Source organism: Microchirus variegatus (genome assembly GCF_963457635.1).
Source record: "Microchirus variegatus genome assembly, chromosome: 1".
Classification (NCBI taxonomy): Eukaryota; Metazoa; Chordata; class Actinopteri; order Pleuronectiformes; family Soleidae; genus Microchirus; species Microchirus variegatus.
Window position 1 is genome coordinate 18,413,915 of NC_139802.1, and position 23,606 is coordinate 18,437,520.

Genomic DNA, 23,606 nt, shown 5'->3' on the forward strand with positions numbered 1-23,606 from the left:
AAAAATATGGGCGAAAAACGATTAATTTAGTAATCGATTAGTCGTTTCAGCCCTAATTTCTAGAGAACAAACTGACTTTTTTGTTGGTACATTTTTGACCAATAATGTGTTCTCATCACCTCTCTCTTCATATAATAGCGACATATAAGCATGCAGTGGGCAATTTACACCAAAACATCCATCAGACAGGATCATGCACCAACATGTCAAGTCCAGTATTCAGGCTCCTCTGAACTCTGTTTTCTCTAAATGCTCCCCTGTGCCCACCAAGTAGTTGTAGTGGTCTTAACACTGCCTGTGAATCATTTGATGCTGAGAACTTTTCACAGAAACAACCCTGATGCTGGAGAAGTGCAGTGAGAGTAAAACACCTGTAAAGATGTGGCTCAGAAAACCGAAACAACAAGACGAGAAATCCTGAAATGCTCTGTTAAACTGACGCTCAGAGCAGAAAAGGTGATCAGTTCCTCATTTTATTCCCTGTAGCTACATCATATCAAACAAATAAAGGCACACTCCCTCCCTGTGTGTGTTTGTTTAGATAGCAGGTCTGGGCACGCGCTCATACAAACATGTTTATAAAAAGAGACATATGGGTGTTCAGGTCCTGTGAGACTGGAGCAGCAGGATTAAAAGAAGTTTAAAAACACGTATTTTATCGGGGCCGAGCATTGCGCATGGAAGCTTCGGTGCAGACAGGTGCACCAATAAGACACAACACATCCGTGATAGCAGGCTGCACGGTAACAAGCCGAAAGGTTCATCTATATTTGTATGTTGGTTTCTTCGCTGCACACAGGGTAGGTCCTTGTTTATTTTCCAGTTCAGCATCAGTACACACTTATTTAAAAACAATGGAAGGGGAAGCTGAGGTTGGATGAATCGTCCAAACCCGAGAGAACATCTGACCAAACCTGACCTGAACCAGATATGCGCTGTCTGCAGTTAACGACCATCAGTTAATCCGATTTAACTCTTGTTGAACTGCGGTCGCTGATCACATCGGAATAATCCAAGCATCTTGGGTTTATTTTGAGTTGTTGTGGAAGACATGGACAGCAGCCACTGTAGATGGCTTCAATATCCTGTGTGTTTCTAACCCAGTTCTAAAACAGAAACACGACTTCAATCACTAATTTCTACCAATTATCACAACTTTTTATCAAATTTGTACACCGCATTTTCAATTTAAACAACCAGGCCATTCAAATTTGCTCTATTTTACTCCATGTTCCACTAAAATAACTTGAAAATACCCGTGTCTGATCCTGACTCGACTTCTTTAAGTCAATTTCTGTCTGAACCCAGCCTGACCCATAAGGAACCTGGTATCCACCATCGAGTTAGAGTGACAGTAAGACCTTTCATGGCCGTGAATGCCATTATATTTTCATTGTTTTATTGATTTTCTACAATACTGATTTTATCTGTATGTTTCAGGGACGAGACAAACATGTTGTGCAGCATGTCTCGACCATAATCCCCCGTCATTATCCTTAAATAGCAATATTGTAAACACAGATGAACGCGATCATTTGTAATACTTAACATCTTCACATACCACACTGGCAGCTGTGTAGACTCTTCTGAGAATGTTCATGACCCAGTCTGTTGCAACACAGTGAGACGTTGACAGTTATAACCTTTGGGGCCTAATAATCCCTTTTTTTTATTTAGGCAACACTGCCACCCAGTGGTAAACAGAAGACACGCACACTCGGGCTCACTTTGACAGGAAGAACATCTCTACTGTCACTGGGTGCTCCACTGATGCAGAGCTGCAACTATTACTATTTTGATAATCGATTACACGGTTTGAGTATTTTTTAAATAATTAAAACAAGCTTTCAGATCTAAAATGTGAATAATTTCTGGAATTATTTCCTCCGCATAACATAGGAATTATTAAAACTTAATCATTTTAGTTTGGGGACAATCATTTCCAGGTTTGACAAACACTGATCAACATTTTACAGACCAAACAAGTGCTTAATTAATCTAGAAAATGATTGACAGATTGTGACCTATGCCAGACATTGGGTATAGTTTTCTTAATCCAGCATGTGTTAAAGGACACAGCAGCAGCGACAGCCATTGTCAGTATATTCCTGCTTACAAAGACACTGACATTCTTAAATGTCTCCTTTTGAAACAGTATAAATCAGTATAATGAGCTACAGAAAAATACAGTTTCTAACATGAATACTCTAAAGTTTGGAAATCTGGAAGTTAATTGAAGTGCTCCGAGTCTTCCTATGAAAATGTACTTAATTAATTAAGGTAGTTGTGAAAAGTTTCTGTTATTGTCTTTCAAAACACGCTCATGAGTGACTGGATAGACTCTAGAGTTAACCGTTGAGATCGTACAGTGTCAGTCAACAGAGGTCTAGATGATCCAAATTTATACTGTACCTGATTCACAAACATTGAAAAAATTATGTGTTTGCCTGCAATCATGGTTAAAAGAAACAAATAAATAAATAAACAGTGCATATTTTTGCCCCATGTATTTATTGTAAGCTGTAGGTTCTTTTGTTGACCAACAGGGGGAAGCAGTGTTCTACTTTTACCCAGAACACTGTTGCTATAGGCAATGACAAAGCCAGCATTTGAAATACAGCATTTATAATGCAAGGAATATGGGCAAAAGAAGAGAGACGGGCAAATTAAACAATTATCAAGTCTTTAGAGCTCAGCTCAAGATCTCAGCTCTTGAACTCAGAGCTTTTAGAAACATTCAAACTCATGACATCATGAGAGGAGAGAGCATTCGCATGAACACAGAGAATATGACACATGGAGCCTGAAACTGAGGAATCCAAAATGGAACTCAGCTGCCATTAAGTCTAGGGGTGGGGGAAAAAATCGATTCACATAAGAATCGCGATTCTAATCATCCACAATTCTGAATTGATTCATTTACTTTTTTTTTTTTAAGTTTCTATTTTGAAAAACCACACAAAACACCAGTTTGTGTCATTTGTGTACCGTTTATTTTTGTAACTTCTGGGAGAAAAGTTGTTTTTTTGTGCAGTAAGTAAGTTTTTATTTGTTTTGAATTAATAAATATTAACTTTTGTTTGCCTTTGTGTGATTACATCTTTGGAATCAGTTTATTTAAAAAAAAAAAAATCCCATTATCTTATACAAACTTTATTCAGAGTTCCTACACTTTTTCCATTTCAAAATTCCATACTTTTCCGGACAAAAATTTTCAGACTTCTCTGAGGCTTTTTCAGTCAATATTAAACATCTGAATACCAATTGTTAGATGCTTATTAAGTAAATAAATGGTTTTAAAATCCCTCACTCATTATTCATGAAGGCAGCCCTCAGTAAAACTTGCCTCGACCCATGACACTGTCGCTGCAGACAATAGGTGGCTGCCTTGATGACACGTATGGAAAATAATGAAATAAATGAGAATCGCAGTTGCACGGCGAACAGTAACCATGGTAACCCGACACCACTCTACAGCCAGTTTGATAATCATATCACGTTTCACGTCACTTTTCATACCATCTACAGGTAGACTATGTTTGCGTTAGTAACTTGTTTTGATTTGTATATATTAATTATTTTATTTTAAGAGATAATAGTCTGGAAACAACACAAACATTTTTCCATACCCTTTTCCCCTTTTCCATACTTATCCAGACCTGGAAATTACTCAAATTAAATTCCATACATTTCCATACTTTTCCATACTGCGTAGCAACCCTGTGTATTGTTTGATGCCATAATTTGCCTCAACACACTATGCATTGTATCGATTTTTGAATCGAGAATTGATTTTGTATTGAATCGTGACCCTAAGAATCCCACTGTGACCTGTGAAAATGTCAGCCATGAAAAAAACACCTGGGTGTTTCAACTCATTCAAAAGCATGAATACACCGCCGACACACAGATAATGGACCATCCAACATCCAAGTAATGTTGTTACGCTGACAGTTCATGCGAAAAACAAGCCATTAGGTGTAATGTAATCATAGCTGCCCAGTTTTCTCTTTTATTACAGAGGTGGTGATAAAACACTGTAACCATGAACTGACAGAAAACTCCAGGTTATTTCCAGATAGAGGGGTTAGACTCAACACCAGCACAGTGAGCTCTGCTGTGTGCAGAACGCGACTGCTGTTGTTTATGGAAAGTTTCTGCATTCAAAGCCTCGGGGAGCTGTCACTGAAGGTGTCTGCACTGTTCCTTATCACGTTGTTTTTTTAAACTGAGTGGTTCCTGTTTCACAAAAACAAGAACATAGCCGTGTGTTGACCACAAACCAAAGACCAAATGCAAAGCATCTGTTTTGCCGTGATGCCACATAAATGCCACTGTGATGCCACATCACAAAATCAGGCCAATCTAATTCATCACACATAACAGTTTCCAGGTAGATTTTACTGTTTGGGGTGAACTGAAGTGGGTGGTTGTATTTTTGTAAGCCTGGTCCCTCAGAAATAAAATAAATAAAATAATAAAATAAAATGTGTGAATGCTACATTTTTGTCAGATTATCATTTCTAAAATTAATAAAGCACTTTGGATAAAAGTCTCACCCGGGGACTGGCCGAAAACCAGATTGATGCTAATCCAAGACCAAAATGTTTGTGTGTTTTTCTGGATTCCACTGTTTTTATGGGGACATTCTGCATTCTGTGCATGGAGAGGATGCTGATGCTTTTTTTTAAAAATCCATTCCATTCCTAAACAGGTGCCTCAACCTAACCACATTCACAAACAGGAAGTGCTTATCATCACCTTTGTTTCCTATAACAACACCGCAAGTGCTTAAAACGCTATGATGTTGAAATGCACGCCTGTAGACATGTAAACAAGTATATACGTTTGTTTGAGAAATGTGAGCACACACATGCAGTAGTTAAAGAAATGTACACTGTTGGATTACTTACTAAGGTAGTATAATAAGTTAATTTATACTATATGACTATATATAACACTTTAACGTTAAAATAATAATGTTTGTGAGCTTCCTCTCTCTACCTATCTACTACTATTACTATGCATTCTATAGCTACTCATTACTTCCAAAGTAATTATTCTCATCCATCCTTCATCTACAGCTTGTCCTTTTCTGGTCACATGAGCTGGAACTAATCTCAGATGGCGTTGGGGCAAGAGGCATGATGCCACACCCTGGACAAGATGATGAAGAGATGATAATGATGATAATTGTCATTGTTATAATGTTATTGATTTCTTTAAATGTTCCGAGTCTCTATTGGATTCCGGTTCACAGAGATTTCTTCTCTACTCTAGTGCATGTTGATTGTGCTCCTGTTGGTTTTCTCTGTTATTGTTACCATCTAAAGTGCCTTGAGATAATGTACGTTATGAATCGAAATTAACTGAAAATTCCTTTTTGTAAATGCCATTAAAAAGCGATGTTTCTCAATGTTCTTGTTGGAACTGAATCCACTTTACTGAAACTAAAATTAGCAGTCAGACTGAGGAAGTGCAAACAAGGAAGCCTCCACCAACATGTTGTGATCTACCATGACCTGCACATCATATGACTTCATATGACAGCCTCTAAAGGACAAAAAAGAGCGTTACTTTGCTTAGTAATATTGTTATGTTTATGTAAATTGTAATCCCCTTCAGTACTCATTGTTGGACACAGTGATATATTACAGTAACATGTTATTGTGTAAAACTGGAATCCAACAAAACATCATTATGATCCTGGAGAGTAGGTTGACTTTCCTTGTCACAGTGAGGGCGAATAGCACTACCAAGGGACTGACTGTTCTCTCGTGTTTTCTGTAAACACAAGCTGCTGCTGCTGCTGCCACGGCGGCTGCCGGGTGAGTTATCTCCTCTTACGCTGGACTGCAGCAGCAGGACTCTGCTTTTGTGATTGTCTGCAGCTCGCCGAGTGATGACGCCACAACACTTCGGATTATGTCATGATTTACCGACAGCGTGGCCAAATTTTGTTCGATTTACCAACTTTTTCAGGTTCCTTTGGTGAGCTTTTTCAAAACAAAGCACCCAGAGACAAACATACTGGTGTTATTGTGTTTTTCATGCCTCAAACCTTTATGTTTGGAGATGTTTTCAGAATAAGATTCTGTTTTTTCAGAATAGTGGGTTTTAAACGTGGATTAAAAAAAAAAAAAATACTTTGGCCTTCTGGTGCATTAACAAACACAAGAGAAGCTATAACCTTTATATGACCTTTGGTTGCAGCATCATTTGGAACACACTGAATGGAGTTTCACACGGAGAATAATAAAGAGTGTTGATGAGGAACATTCTGGTTGGTAGTGAATTTGTTAAAACACTGAAACTCACCTTCTCCTCTTGATAGTCTTGAGTTGATGGGAATGCTGCTGGAAGACAGAAGACTGACTTTCTTTGTTACCTACAACCAGAGAGAAGTTGAACATGTCAGTTAAATAGTAATTCATTACAAAAATGAATGTGTCTGCAACCACATGCTCTCACAATGTTTGTTCCTCAAACCTTGAAAGGAAACATTTTAACATTTTAAAAAGTTTATAAGAAAACTGCATTAAGTAGATCAAAACAGAATGAATAAAGTTAGATTTTAATGCAAAACAAATCCCAACATATACACCGTAACTGATGCATGCACGTAGATTACTTTACAAATTGAAACAAACCAAAACATTTTCTGAACATTTGTGATAATGTGTAATTAATGAGGTCTACGTAAAAAAACAAAAAACTAATTAAATAATAAATAATACGTTTCCATATGACAAGAAAACATAATTAAATAGATTAATAAAGAAGTCACATCACAAACCATAGTCCCTATAGTCCCAAAAAGTAGTACAACTCTTCCCTGGCGTATCAATCACAGCAGAAAAGGCGCATAGCAATAGAACGTAAAACATACCTGACAGCAAGTGGAGGCCATAAAGACATCAAATAACAAACATAAGCTCACATATGACAAGAAAACACACAAAAATAGATAAATGAGGAAGCTTCAACGAGGATGAAAAAGACACAGGTGCGGTGTGCACCCACAAAAACGGACAATAGGGAAACACAATTGAAATCAAAAAGTTCCACATGCCTGTCAGCAGTGGACAGCAAAATATAATGTTGTGGACATATTACAACATAATAATTGCCATTGTTATACAGAACAAGTGACCAAAATATACAACAGTCCAGTTCAAAAACAGGACAGGTGTGTTCAAGCACATCTTACTACTGAAGATTAAAGGACTCGCCTGTCACTGCACCGATCATGTGTTTAAATCGGCTTTGATTGACAGCTATTTAAACTTAGAAATCGCGGTGGATGCTAGAATCCCATTGGCTGGAAAAGGCACATGCAACTGTGGGGGCGAGTACAATACAATAGATAAATTAATTGCTTTATTAATTAATTAGTTTAACACAACAACAACAACACTGTACCTGCTAGCGTTAGCTTTGTCTCCACGTTTGCTCCGCCCACAAAGAAAACGTCATAAAATTTACCAACAGTGAAAGTGTATTATTATTATTATTATTATTATTATTATTAGGAGTAGTAGTAATAGTAATAGTAGTAATAGTAGTAGTAGTAGTAGTAGTAATAATATGTGTGTACGGTATCCGGGTGCACCTGTGTGTCACAAACCCTGCAGTGCTTTTATGTTGAAAATCATTACCGGAAGCACTTGTCACCTCCGCTAGCTTGGCCGCTAGCCTGAGCGACCTCCTTGCTGCTACTAATTAAACGGTTTCACGCAGGACTCCATCACTTCCTACTGTACGAAGCTATGTGTTGTCCGACGGGGAAGCGCGAGGAGCACGGCTCTCTGCTCCTTCGCGCCGCTCGGGAGCCATGGAGGAGCGGACACTGAGGGGGAGGAAGCAGCGGCCAGAGCACTGCAGCAGCAGCGGGTCGGCAGCGGCGGCGGCGGCGGCGGTTCAGACAACGGTCGGTCCACGTTATCTGCAAACAGCACGACCGCAACTGTAACTGACGGGAACACAATGGTGACCTGGAGTAAAGTTTCCGTCATATGTGAAGAAGCTGTTGTCACTGATGTCCAGCTCAACTTTCCGTTAACTGGGATTTTGTTAGTCTCGATGGGATCATAGCGACGCAGAGTTTGTTTTGCTCCTCTGTTCTTGTCCGGTAAAAAGCCATCTGCCTCCCCCGGGGTAAATCTGGCGCACTATCGGCCCCGCAGTGGGTCTTTAATATTTTAAACCCGACATCCGTGGAGGTCAACATGGGGGCAAAGCAGAGCAGCCCGCCTGCTGATCCAGCTGCCAACGGACGGACCAGAGCCTATTCGGGCTCGGACCTGCCGTCCAGCAGCGGCGGCGGCGGTCATGTCAGTAGGAGCACCGCGGGAGGTGGCAGCAGGTACCATGGGTACAGTGCGTCCGGAGCCTCGTCCAGCACCAGCCAGGACGTAGGAGCCAGAGGAGGCAGGTCTGCAGGTGCCTCGGGAGGATCGAGAACTCGATCTCGTTCCGGCATCAACATTCCGAACAGCAGCGGGGTCTACAGCTCCCCGGAATCCGAGGGCAGTAGCCCGGAGGAGACGGCGGCGGCGGCGGCAGCAGCGGAGAGGGAGCAGGAAGGTCCCAGGCTGCTGATAGGATCATTACCAGCTCATCTCTCCCCTAATCTGTTTGGAGGTAAGATTAAGGTTAAAGCCAGACTCACTGAACTGTAGAGACACAGGGTGAGTCCCCCCCAAATATAAACAACTTATTAAATCATTTATTATTAGGGCTGTGACATTTATTACAAACTATTCACCAACTATTACAAACATGTTCTGGACCAAACATCTCATCAGTTAATGGAGAAAATAATCTACTGATGGATTATGAAAATAATCATCAGTTGCAGCCCTATTTAGTATATATAATCATTATAATCATACTTAAACTTTTTTATGAAGATGAACTGATGATTGATTGATTACTTGCAAAAAAACAATGTCATTATAGACTATGACATCATATAATACAATATACAGGAAGAATCCTGTAACTATACATTAATTACACATATACATATATATTTTGTAATACTCTGACATCATCAGATACAGGACAAATTCCAACATATTCATACATGCAGTAAGCTAATATTGGAATATCCTGTACAACAGCAGAAAATAAATCATATTACAGAAGACCACCTTATTTCCCGTGTGTTATCACAACACCATGAACAGAGGCCTGAGTAAAGAATCCATGTAAGGGAAGCAGAATCTGCCGAGAACAAGTCAATAATGGACCACAAATCTCGAAATGAGATCGTGACCCTTTTCTCGTGGGCATTTTTATATTTAATTTGATTCCATGAAAAAAGTAGAAGAAGGTCGAGCGAGGAAGTGTTCTGAGTTAAGCTGTTACTATTGTTAGGAAGTGTCATTTCTTTGGAGAGGAACTTGGAGGGAACTGCATAATCATTTGCAAGTTATTATGGATAAAAAGCCATTAGATGGAAAGCATTTTAAAGATTCTAGTACCACCTGAGATAATATTGAGCCTTTGAAGTAACACCGTTATAACCAACATTAAAATGCAGTTGTGTAAATAGGTCGAGCAAAAGTCAGCTACAGACTTTTCACAGGAGGGACATTTATTCTTATTGAGATAGTTTGCTCTCTCATCATCCTCCTCTTCCTCACGAGAGATAAGGTGACTCCAATTATTGTTATTTATTTAATTACTTGTTTTATTTTCGACACACTGCGGTCAAAATTCCTCAGCCCCACTTAATTTCAATTCAATTCAATTTGTTTGTATAGCGCCAAATCACCACATACATCAACTCAAGGCACTGTACATAGACGACATCACGCAGAGCAGAGAAACCCAACAATTCACACAATGAACAAGCACTAATGCATCAGCGGAGAGAAGAAAAAAAACTCCCTTTTAACTGGAATAAATCTCTGACAGAACCAAACTCAAAGATGTGCAGCCATCTGCCTCGGCCGGTTGGGGTGAAAGGAAAAATGGGGGACAGAGGAGCGTTGGGGGGGACGAGATGGAGATGAGGTAGAGACACAAGAAGGAGACCAGGAGCAGATATACACCAACTCCGTCATCACATACCCTGGTATATACCCAGTGGAACAGATTTTCTTCACCAGAGGAAGCGTGTGTACCACTGGTGGTACCTGCACCACAGTTTGAGAACCATGTCTCTAAACTTCATCGGCTGTGTGACTTGAGGTTAAAAAAGCTGCCCTGACGAAAGTTACACCGTTTACAGTGAAAGAAAGATAAGTGATTCTTTCTTTCACTGAAGAAAGAATCACTTATCTTCTCTTATAATACACCTGGTGCATGGAGGATATTGCAAAGAAAACGTGATCATTTTGTCCTCGTGTTTGCTTCTCCGCAGTGGCTCAGTGCGGTCATTAAATTCCATTTGAGAAACCACTTGGAGGCAGTTTTCTTTTTCTTTTTTTTTACCTTTCAGACTGTTCACTGGCTTCAGTTGGTCGTCCATCTGTAAAGCAACCGTGCGTTCGATGCTCATTCTGTGCAACAAGCTGAAGCCAGAGCCCAAACAGCCAAGAGGCTTCTCACTCGGACAGTCACAGATATTGCGGCACCACAATTTTGCCATCGTATCATGCCCACAATCGCATGATCGCGTCACTGAGTGGAAAAGTCCTCTTAAAGGAAAGGGAGGATAATGGTAAACCAAGGCTCAGGGCATCAACGGAGAGAGAGGAGATAAGATACGAAAAGGCAGCAGGCAGACACATTTTGGTTGATACGGTGTTGACCAGGTATTTTGTTGTCATGATCAAATGCACACACTCTCTGCTACTGAGAATATTATATCCATAAGTCAGTGTGAGTTTTCAGGAGTTCATTCCAGGTTAAATCTACCTTAATGGGATAAGGCAGTGATGCCTAATCTGTGCTGATCCTAATCTCTGCTGCTGAGTCTTCATTTGAATCCTGCAGCACTTGTTGCAGTGCTGTTGTCTCTCGCTGCTTGGACTGAGCAGCTGTGACATCACTCTGGTTTCTAAAGAAACTGGCTTTTGGGACTGCTTCATATGTGCACACACTCATCGTGTGAAGACGGCTGGATTGCCCTGCTTGTGTTATCGTTTTCTTTCACAGTGTTGTATTGATACATGTTGTACATGTATTGGCACTTTTTTTTTTTTTTTTTTGGTGTCTCTTCCTAACAGTTGATGCGGAGGTGAAACGCTAGTCTGAACGAAGACGTGTGTGTGGATGCAGACTCTAACTGTGGCTCCACTTCCTACACATTTTTACACCTCATCTCTTGTCATCTTGTTCAAACATGCAGGCTAGTTTGTGTACAGAGATAAAGAGAGAGAGGGAGATAACTGTGTGGAAGCTGGTCAGGTGCCAGTCCCATTCTCTCTCTTCCCATTCTGTCAGCCTCCTGCTGCTCTGTGAGCTGATCAGTCTGGCACCTAAAAACAAAAAAATAACCCAGTGAGTCACATTTTGCACTGATACATCTCACATTTATTTTTTGAAAAAAAAAGAAGAGCCATTTATTTGGTAATTGTGTTACGTGTAATGATTGTCTATTGTGTAATGTAATAAGGTGCCAAATTCAGTTATTAGTGATGGGAGTGGATCCATAGTGCAGTATTGAATTCAGACCAGACCTTTTTTATAAAGGTTCTACCTGGAACCCTTTTTGGAGGGTTCCACCAAGAACCCTTTTAAAACCCTTTATTCAGGAAAGGGGTTTTAAAGGGTTCTCTGGATCAAAATGGTTCTTACTGGAACCATTAGTGTTACCAAGAAGCAAATGGTTCCAGGTAGAACCTCAGCCCTTGTAGAAGGACCCTTTTGGAACCCTTTATTTCCAAACCCTTTATTTTTAAGAGTGTAGTTACAGAGAGCTGCAGTTGCTTTAATTAACAGATAAATCAACGCCTAATTAATTCTGCTTTGTTGTTCCTCATCTATTCCATTTACAACTCGTTGTTTTCTGGTTGTACAATCGCAGGCTCCTAAAAAAGAGATTTTAATCTCCACATCGCTGCCAAATCAAATAAAGTTGAGCGAGTTTTTAGTAGTCGTTCAGGAGCTCATTCTTGATGGAAACTGGTTGTGTATTAACTGAAGTCATTCAATAAAAGCAACACTTAAAGTGACAAAGGTTACCAATGAATTCAGTCCCTCTTCTCCTGAACACAGTCACTGAAATCAGCTCCACGTGTTATTGTGCTGACTCTGGTACAGATGGCTTCATGAGGTTAAGATGTAACTTATTTATGTCAAAGTTAAGAAGGTTATTCAGTTAACTTAGATTTAATGGCAGCAGTGGGGAACTGACTGTGTCATATACTGGAAATGTGATTATGGTCTTTCCATTTTTCTCTGTACGTTCACATAAAAACAAACAAGGCTTGTTGGACAAATAAGTGTTTCCTTCTATGTGGGGACAACTTTTTAAAGTTTAAGTTAAACTTTAGATTAAATAATTGTACAGTAGGGCAGTAGGATTACATAAGAACTTGAAAAACACAATAGTACTTCAAACTGTGTTCAACCTCACTCAGAAACAAGGGGCATATCTGTCATTTTGGGATAGAACAAAGCCTTATAGCTGCTTTGTTGTCCACAGAAAGTGGAAGTAGTTGCAGTTGCAATTGCAGTTGTGTCCTTTTGAAAATGATTTGGACAAGACGGTGGTAGACGATAGCAGAAGGTTTTAAACTGTTGCCCCCATGAACTCAACTCACTCAACAAAGCTGGCACCATTATTGGTTTCCCCAAACTGAAAAACCACTCCTGTTGTCGCTATCATCAGTGATGATGAAGCCATCTTTGTTGTTGAGTGTCTGGAGGCTCAAGATGTGACCTTCTCCCACAAAGGGATGGCAAAGCTAGAACATCCTGTGAAATTGTCTGGGTGAGGGTCTAGAACCATCGTGAAGTATCCCTCGTATTACATACTGAACAGAAATGTACATACAATCAATATAGTTGTAGTTTTAGGGGCAGTAACATGCTGTAGTACTTCTGTGAATGGCTTCTAACAAGAGTGAAGGTTGCCAGATACGGAGGACTGAAAGCCTCCGTCCTCCTACGATTTTTGGCTTTTTTGGCTCTGAGCGTTGACTAGCTGCAGCAGTAGCATCATGCCAAAGCTAGCAGCCTGGTTCTTGTCCAAAGCAGACAACAGCCAGAAGGCATACACATACTGTGCATGTTGGTATGATTATTATCCACTGAAAAATTTCAGGTTTTTAAAAATGTATTTTACTGTAGATTTCACGGTATTTGCCAGTTACGAGCAGTTTCTCACGAATGAAGAAAATAAATACTGGTTAAACATCTGCAGGAGTGTGATTTATCTGTCATAGTTTCAAACTCCATGTCATTTCTGACGCCTCTCAAGTCCCAAAGCTTGGACGTGGAATGAACGCTTGCATGAGGTTCATCATTGTTTTATCTCTTTCAATAAATCTCTTTCCTTGACTGCCTTTGTCTTCCATTAAAGGGTTGTTTTAGGTCATTTGGCAATTCCATCTGCCATTTCTACCACTGGGGATGGATATTGGAATAATGCTATTATTTTCATTGTTTTGGTTTTACACAACGGGGTACACACTTCATTCGTGACATAAATTCTTCCTGAAGCAAAGAGAGTTGAAGAGCGAAAGCAAGACTTTCAGGGGACTAATAAAAGATAATGGTGTTGTTTTTTTGTTTTTTCACCATTTTACTGTGTAATCCCTTTTAATATCACGGCATTGTTTTAACAACATTTAAACAGAAGTGAACCCCTTCCAACTTTTACTTTATGTACTTTATGCTTTGGAATTCCTACACAATTCCTCACAATGGGTTATGTTATGAAGATACTTAATGTACTGCTACTCACTGGTTTATTTGTGATTAATTTTGAGAACACAGAGCCAAAATTGGGGTGATTTTAAAGTGACGGTGTTATTATTTTCTATATCACTTTGGTTCTGGACGAGATATTTTTAGTATTTCCAACGTTTCCTCTGGGGCATTTGTGGCTGATGCTAATATTGACAGACAGATAGATGGAGTGACCTGGGAGACGGCAGTCGCTGTATTAGCATGACAGAAGGAAGTCCGCATCATTTACCCTGTTTAAACCCATTTCCCAGCAGCTGAAAAACATCTTTATTTTTAGTTCTCTTGTCATTGCCCTCTCTGGCTTCACTTCCTGCTTTCCCCTCTTCACTCTTCCCCAATTTTTTGTTGCTTTATCCAAGTAACATGAAATGCAGGTGCGAGTAATGTGAATTTAATAGGCATCAGCCTACCAAACAGTTTCCCAGCTGTCAATAGGACAACCCTGAGTTGTCTCCCGTATTGACTATCTGCCACTTCAGTGACACACACATCAGGATCTAAGGCCTCATAGATATTCATGACATTTTAGTCCAGTCTGTATTTACAGCATGTAGAGCTTTTCTAGTCTTGATGAACACTAATGTGTCAGGAGTGGCACCTGGTGTCTTCTTGAGTCACTATTTTTATTTGGAACCAGTGTGGTCGTTGTCCTCTGACCTCTGGTATCAACAATGCATTTTTCATGGCTTCTGGTGACACTTCCATCTCCTCACATGGAGGGTGCGGGGCTTTTAACCTCGTCTTTGACCTTGCCTTGTGACTTGACTGTACAGTATGTTCCCACTGTACGTAGAACTCGGTCTCCTCTCTCTTGCGGAATAGCCTGAATGTTCTCTGCATTCCTCAAACTGCACATTGGAGAGTAAAAGGGGGGAGTCAATGATCACTGAACCCTGATCAATAAAGTAATGATTCATAAATCCCATGAAATCCCAAATGTGCCGAGTCAGGGGTTGGAGGAGAGCTGAGTGAACACAACTCTCTGGGATGGTTTCCAAGAAGCAGATGTGATTGGACGCAGATAAACCGTGAAGAATTGTGGTCAACAGTGTTTAAAATGTTCAAGCTTTGGCCAAGAATCTTTAGTTCAGCTTTCCCTGTTATGGTGAATCTTTACTTTATGTGTGACATTGGACTATGCGAAGGTCGAGAGTGAGTGGTTCATCCCAGGGAATGAGAATCACAGAAATAATGTCAGATTTCCTTGTGTATGTGAAAGTGAAAGCAAGAAAATACATGTTTGTCAGAATGAAAAATGCTCGTGTCACAGTTAATGGCGTCATTAAGGGTGACTGATGATTTCATTAAACGTTGTTATCTGCACATTATCCACCCATTCTCTATAACTGTATCTTGTGTGATCCTGTTTTCTTCCAGGCTTCAAGTGCCCCGTGTGCTCCAAGTTTGTGTCCTCGGATGAGATGGATCTTCATCTGGTTTTGTGTTTAACCAAACCCAGAGTGACATACAATGGTAGGGAGAAAAAAAATCCTCATGTTTAATTTGTGTACTGTACACAATCAGTCATTGTTACAAATTTTACATTAAACTGCTGTCCTACTCATAACCCTATTGTTAGAGCTAACCCTACTTTGAAAGCAAAGTACCCAGACCTGGGGTTTTTTGTGACTAAACTGGACCTGAACCTGATGCAGTCACTTTAAACTTTATTAAAGTAGACACATTATACCTTCACCAAGTTAAGCTAGTTCCCTGGTGTCCGAATGAACATGTCTGTGACATGCTTTGGTCAAAATACCTTAAGGATGAAGCACCATAGCAGTTCAATCACCCTGCCAAAACAGCCCTGTTCAGAACGCTCTCTTTTGAGTGCCTGTCTCTTTAAATGCAAATGAGACACAGGAAATGACGTTAGGGTCACTGAGGCTCCGGCAGCTAACAGCAGTTAGCATTTGGAAAAGCCATCATTTGCACATTGCCGTCATATATAAAATGTAAATCAACTGAACCTGGAAGTTTGTGTTGAACTCTGTGCTGCACTGTGCAGCCAAGAATAGAACACTTCGCCGACTTCCGCTCTTCCGGATACTATTGCCCTCGTCTGCACTCTCGCGTTTTTTAAGGACAAAGTGGAGCTCCGCAAGACAACAATTCCAGGAATGTCTAATTGTGACATAGCAATGAGTGCGGAAGTCAACATTGCAGGTTTTATCTCCTGTACTTGGACTGAGGCGGACCACAAAAACATTAGTCATCTTTGTTCACCCTTTGCCTACTCATAGGGCCTCCAGAGTCCCAACTATAAGTATTAAAAATGATTAAAAAGTTGATTTTGCATAATATGTCTCTATTAATTAATTTACCACGCCTTTCCCCCCATTTATAAACACATGCAGCTTTAATGACAGGACTTGCCCTAAGGGGATGAATAAAGTTCAACTTAACTTTACTTTGCACATGCCGTTTATTCATTCATTCTCTAAAATGAGAGAACTTGTTTTAATCAAGTAATCGTTTCAGCTCTAGGCGCTACACACGTATTCAGCGGCGTGACCGTACTCGAACCTCGATATTATTTCAAAATATTTGTCTGACCCTTGGGGTTTGATTATCCGCTAACGAGAGTGTGTGACATAGTCACTGACCCTGGGAATTACAGCTGCTCTGTGGTATTTGTGGTCCTTTAATTGGATAATCAGCTGTCTTCTCACTGTCTGCATGCATACAGTACACACACACACACACATATGCAGAGCCTCTGTAATCAGTATGTTTGTGTTCGTCTCAGTTGTTTGCTTTTTCCATTCAAGGACAGAAGTAATAAAACACTACATGCAATATATCAAGCAAATAATGACTTGCAAACAATGTCATGCTGAGCAATGTGTACTCTCAATATATGTAATTATATGTGATGGTCAGCTATATAAATGTGTATTTTTCCCCGCACCTCTCACGATTTCACAAACTTAGCCTGCTGTCATTGAAAAGTCGCGGTCACAGACACAGTCAGCAGCTGTCACATGTTTCTAACATCGCAGCTCCCGTGTGTGTCTCTGACCTCATTTCTGATTTAAAAGCTGCTGTACGTGACGCTGATGGATCACACACCATCACAGCCACGCCAGAGGTCAACCTGCTGCTGCTGCACCTCTTCCACTCTCTTATAAATGTCTGTGTCTTTAGGGAGCAAAGCTATTTCTAAAAGTTTTTTGTTTTTTTTTGCTTTTACCTAGAAACATGTGACTGTTTATTGTCAAATGGTTCCACTTCCAGCCACAATGTCTTACATGGCATAACATGAGAGAGTATAAATAGGTCTAAAAAGGAAGTGAAATCTGTTACAGATGAGGATTTTAAAATGGAAGCAACCACTGCACAGCAATACAAATTTGGCTCATCCAGACTTGATGCATTGACCTCTGATGTCTCAATTCTGCACCGCCATCCTGCATCAGCTAAACCTCCCTGAATCTCCTTTACTGCCATGTGGGAGAGTAAATTCTAATGTCTCGATGACCTTTTGGATAGTAGGAATTTCATGCTGGAAGGATTTTGACGTAGAGAGAATGCAGAGAGAAAACGTTTTCGTTTAGTTTTCGTTTAAATGCAGTCATGAAGTTGCAGCATTAGTCATTGCAACAAATTAAGTGCACACTTTTCCACTACGCTGATGACTAGGACAACCCTATCTTTATATTCATCACGTCAGGATGGCAGCAGCAGCAACAGGCAGTAACAGTGGCGAGAGTTGCGGTGCTCCTTGAATGCATCTTGTAGCAGTTCGTCTAACTTCTGTTCCTGTAAAGTTCTCCCCATGTTTGTCTACTCTTTGCTACCCTGCAAAACAAATAAAACCCAATAAACCTTCCTCGTCTCCACCAATTCTGCACCAGCGACACAAAATGTCTGCCACTTTAGAAGACTGTTTATAGCCTTGAACCTGCAAGATTTGAGCCAGTGTACGTCATCACATCATCAGTGCAGGTCTTCATGATGTATATTGATCACTATAAAATGCGATGATAACTATTCAATATCTTTTTTATTATCTTTTTTTTCTACATGTAACCACAATAGAGCGGTAAACAAATAGGCACAGATCGACAAATAAAGCCTCAATCTCACTTTATCATCCACAGAGTGTTACTGATGGAGAACAGCAGCTGCATTCACCACACATAGTTTTAACTCTGCTCTCTGTCTGTGTCTGGACCGTGTGAAAGACCGACTGGCACTGTCTGCTGGACGTCATGTGGCACAGCCCATAATAAGTGGCTTTTCCAGGCCCGATGTGGGTTAATCCAGTTACATAAGGCCAGTCCCAATGTCCCAGTGTGTTTTTGCTGCAGGTGATGGGTTTAATGGCGCACATGATGACTTCCACTTCCTGCTCCAATGCGGTGTTTAAGACGAATACTGCTCAGAGAGAACACACACTCACACACACACCTATTCTTCTGCAACACACTGACTCATTTATTTGGAATACTATCAGACTGATACTGAAGTGTTGGGTTTTGACTTGTGTATGATGAGATGTGATTTGATCTGTTGTGACGTGTGTATGTGTGTGTTATCTTCCAGAGGACGTCCTCACTAAGGATGCAGGAGAGTGTGCGATCTGCCTGGAGGAGCTCGTTCAGGGAGACACCATTGCTCGTCTGCCCTGCCTCTGCATTTATCACAAAGGGTATGAAGTTAATGTCACTTTGTTTACTTTGCATTAGTGTTTTACTCATACATACATGACATGTAAGCGCATGTTCATTTCTTATTAAATATGATATTTTGCGATATTCCTACATAGCAATAGACGCATAATGGTCCACACTGTCACAAGGATTTAGACTGAACGCGGGTGCCTGCATACGGGTCTGTGTGCACCGTCACAGACACGGGCAGATTACGACAATTACGTCAGTAAAAAGGACTGGCCTTAAATCTGCCCACTTTTTCAGGCTACATTTGGGTCCCAATAGCATAAAGCTCAACATTCTCAGTTACGTTTTTCCCAAAAACTCTGGTTGTGAACATTGACTGCAGTGCCAGAAACTACCACAAAACAGCAGGACACCCAAAATTGGAAATTGGAAACTCATAGTTGGTCAAAACTGGTCATTTAACGGTCATTTACCTAAGAAATAAATATACAAATCATCATGAATATCTTCACTGCAGGATTTCACAACAATGAGGTTCAGTGTGTAAACTGTAGTGGCAGAAATTGGAAATAGTTGGACCTTTTTTATTTTTTTACATAAGTGGACAATCACCATCATCATCATATGAGTTGTAGTTTTTCCTCATTTTTTTCTCTATATAAATATAAAAGACCATAAAATTTGCCTTTTATATTTGTATTAGGAGCTGGGTCAGCTCTTTGGAGACCGCCACTTTGGACCACTAAGGACAAATTATCAACTTTAGTTGTAACTCCACCAATAAATGTTGCTCAATTTTACACACTGTACCTTTAATGAAATAACTGCAGTGTCTTTTGATTGGGATATTTCGCTTAGTATTTCTGCTATTTGGATTATTTTGTGGTGACTTGTGTAGCCTTAGTACATTGAGGAATAATCCTCTCTGTTTACATTGTGGTCGCCGTTGCTATGGCAACACAGCCGTCACTCCCACAAGATTAACGTTTGCTGTCCGACTCGTTTTCCAGCTGCATCGACGAGTGGTTTGAAGTGAACCGGTCGTGTCCGGAGCATCCGTCAGATTAACGCTTTTTTTGCACAGGTGACGTGTTTTTATTTGATTTTCAGATTAAAAATGATGACAATGAATGTTTAAGAAAACAATACATTGTGTGTTGCATGTATAACAGCAGGTTTCCCCTCAATGAGTGATCTACGATCTTAAAGTGTGGATCCTGAGAGGCTGCTGTGACCACTGTGACCACTGTGATCAGTCATCCAACCCCCATCCCCGAGAGATTATGTACTACCATGGTGTGCCAAAATGTCATTTCAACTTCAATCTTCAGGGATTTAGACTTTATGTTCTCATTTGAGTTGCACATCCATACACTCGGTGTCAGACTGGAACAGCTGATCGCCACCTCACTTCTGCAGCCCTGATGTTCAGAGCTACGATGGGTCAGGAAGGACGCTGGAGAGCAGCTGTCAGCGGATTGTACACCAGGACACTGGAGGAGGTGGACATGGGCCTGCAGGCAGCGACCGGGTGGATTACCCCTACCCCTGGTCCCTCCCTCCCTCCCTCCTCCTCCTTCAGCATCAGTGTCCACCAGTGCCTTGTTGTAGTGACGTCCAGCCACAGCAGGGGCGGCACAGAGGAGTCAAAAAACCATCAGCGGAGATGAATGGACCAACTGGTCGGAAACCTGCACCACCATCTCACAGCAAAAAAAAAAAAATGCATTTCTTGCCAGTTCCGAGGAGAAACAAGCCAGAGAGAATCAGCAGCACGGACACGTTCAGAACTGAGGCTGCTACAGCTGCTGCAACAATGGTGCCAACACACACACACACACATAACCAGTGATCCTTGGCTTTCTTCAAAAGAGTTTTTGCTTATCCAGAGTAGTTTTTGTAATTATGGACAAAAAAAAAAAGAAAAAGAGATTTAAGACCCCATGACATGGCTCTCGGAGCACTCATTCAGAGTTTCCACATATTTACGTAGGATGACTCATCCTCGAGCGCTGTGCTCTGACCCATCCTGGTGGATCCATTCAGAGCCCGAGTCTCTCTGTTCTCTCCCCGTCCTCAGCAGCTCAGCATCACGTAGCAGCTAAACATTTATGGCCTCACTCCAGACATTTCCTCCTCCTCCTCCTCCTCCACATCATCATCATCATCATCTTCTTCCTCCTCAGAAATGTCACTCTTGAGTTCAGGTGGTGCAGAGAGAGTTTAGCTGTGTCTTCACGCTGTGTTGGAGCTGCAGCGGTGCTATTGGCTCATCTCAACGTCAACTCCCATGCGGCACTTTTTAAACCAGATATAGGCAGAGAGAGAGAGATGTCATCGGGGTTCTTTAAATCAGATTCAAACCGGATTTAGAGTTGGTTTGAAGTCCATATTTCTACAGATGCGTCTCAGTGTGAACGCACTGGCCGCTCAAATCATCGCAATTTACGTCATTCTCCTCCTGTCGCTCATTTTTTTTTTTCTTTTATGATGTGATGACAGGGCAATTGTTTGAAGAGCGAGATGACGCACCTCCATTTTTCGCCTTTGTTTTTAAAGCGGGAACGCCTACATCGTTACCAAAGCAACCCCATGCCTGGACACACAAATCCAATATGACCTTTTTGCAATTACCTGTGTGGACATGAAAACTCTGCCTGCAGTCTGATCATTGCCTTTATTATCAATGTAGAGTGGAGGTTGCAAAAAAAAAAAAAAACTACCCCCAACCTGAATGTATGGCGGCGTTTTGTTGCCACTGTGACAAAGAAATTGCAGTTGTTTCCTTGTTTTAAACGGATCATTTTCAACTTTCAACTCTATATTTTTTAATCGATGCGATAATAATAAATAAAAAAACACAACTTACGGTCGTCTTTCTTCAGAACAGCTCGTGTTAGACGAGGCCGGGACTCAAACGAAAACTCGTCAATCCTGAGGCACAAAGACAGGGTCAACAAAAAAAAACTGGATAATAATTCAAGTCGTACACTGAAGCACTTGAGCATAATAATAATAATTTTAAAAAGGCTGGAATACTTTACAAAAAAAGATTGATACAAACTGACGGCAAAGAGAGGGAAGCACACTGATTAAAAAAGATGAAGAGAAGACACTGGGAGCAGGTGATCAGGGTGGCAGCAGGAAGTGAAGCTGCCTGAAACATGAGGAGAGCAGAATTATTACAAAGTAAAACAGGAAACAACGACGTGAAAATGTGAAGTGACATTTCTTATTTAAAATGCTGATTTAATGTAACTGTAAAATGTCGTACGAAAAGAGAATTTCTTGTTTTTAATATGAATATTTAGGTGCGTAGCTTTATTAGTTGTGATTACTTGAAAATCTTATAACAAGAAGTGATGAAAGAAGAAACGACTGGTTTAAACGCACCAGGTTTAAAAAATAAAAATATGTGCCTATTTACGGGGTTCCCACAGGTCCTTAAAAGTTTTTGAAAATGTCTCCTTTGTTTGTTACGACGCCACCTACTGTTTCATGCCCTGCATTACTTCATGTGCGTAGACTACGCAGAACAAAAGTCCAGTCATAATTACTAGCGTTGTTGTGGACACTGTCCACCGTCTCGCTCTACGCCCGTTGATGTGAGATTCCATGCAGAACAATGAGCGAGTAAAGTTAAGCAAGAGAGAGCGAATGACTATGTGATGCCTGGGAAATGCAAAATTCCAAGATCTCTGTCTCACCAAAGAAAACGACAAAGACTAACTTTGACCCAAGATCCCAAAAAGGACAATCACTTGTCCTGATGCAGAGCGTCAGTGCTGCAAATCAATGAAAGTGGACGCCAATCATCGGCTCTTTACAAATTGCCCTCCCATCTTAAGCTGTGTCAGCACATTCTGTCCTTGAATATGATGGGAATCGGTCCTTGAAAAGTCCTTGAATTTGGTGTCAACCAAGGTGTGGGAACCCTGAGTTTTGGGACATTAGAGGCAACAAAGCAGCTTCACGTAATACAACAAAGTGGTTTCAATTCATTCAAACAAAGTAAACTAGGTCCAGTCTGACCTGAAGACCTCGGCCATGAATTTCAATCTGGTCCGAATCTAATCCCATTTCACTGACGAGCTCATCAATGTGGATACCGAAACTCCAATGTTTCTTTTTGAATCTGCTTGTTTCTATGACTCATCGTCTCATGCTCGTCCCACCATCGTCATCAAAACTAATGGGCTGCTTTATTTTAACTTCTTTTTATAGCAACTTTAAAAGCAGTCTGAGGTGACGGCGGCTTCACGTGGAGCTTCACATGATGATGATGATGTTCTCACTCAAACATGTTACAGCGTCCCGTGTGTAAACTCATGTCCAGCAGGCAGTAGAAGCTTTAACTGTAGTGTCACTATAGTTAGTTGATTAATGTCTTTAATGGTTTCCATCTGTAATATTGCCATTAATTGCCTCTTTTTTTCTTCTTCTCATAACAAAAACAGATGGACTTAATGGATATTTGCCTTTTTTTTTTACAGCCATAACCACTTTGTTTGTCAGACTGAGTGAGAAGCTCTTCTATGAACATCTCCATTTACTCCTTTAGTCTGAATCAGGTGTAAATAAAATTCCACTTTCAACTTTTTTTTTCTCCTGTTCACTATGACTCTCTGACCTTACTTTATGAAAGTGCAATATTGAATTACAGGAATATCCCTTTAAATTGGCTATTTAAATATCATACGCAATATACTTTTACACACCATAGTCATGCTCTGCTGCCCTCCGGTGGGGATAACAGGAAAATGAAGCCTTTTGGAGTTTTTGGAATCCACTGGTTATGGACTTTACAGATGAGATGCAGCACCCTGACTTACCACACGGAGGCGCTACAGAATCAGACTGGACCAAATATTTATTTATTAAAATTTTTTCACAATCGTGTGACTTGGTTTAGTGAATGTCAGGGGGCAGAAAAGTGCTTCAGGTCTGGCCTTAATAGAAAATGACGACACTCTGGTCACATGCTCGTCTCTTGTTGTTAAACGTTGCCTGTAATAGCACAACAACTCATCAACCCATCACAAATCCTCCAAAATAATGACATTCCCTCACACAAATAAAAAAATAATCTATTTTAATTTGAAAGAACCTTCA

General features: G+C 40.6%; 1 protein-coding gene across 1 annotated transcript; it reads left to right on the forward strand.

Annotated features, from left to right (window-relative positions):
* Window positions 1-7,849: 7,849 nt before the first annotated feature.
* On the forward strand, window positions 7,850-19,562 carry znrf2b (zinc and ring finger 2b; the record flags this gene model as incomplete). The annotated part of the gene is made up of 4 exons (XM_083888287.1): window positions 7,850-8,643; window positions 15,247-15,342; window positions 18,418-18,523; window positions 19,505-19,562. Exons 1-4 carry the CDS (start codon window positions 8,229-8,231, stop codon window positions 19,560-19,562), a joined length of 675 nt encoding a protein of 224 aa, XP_083744413.1. The 5' UTR covers window positions 7,850-8,228.
* Between the last annotated feature and the right edge of the window lie 4,044 nt (window positions 19,563-23,606).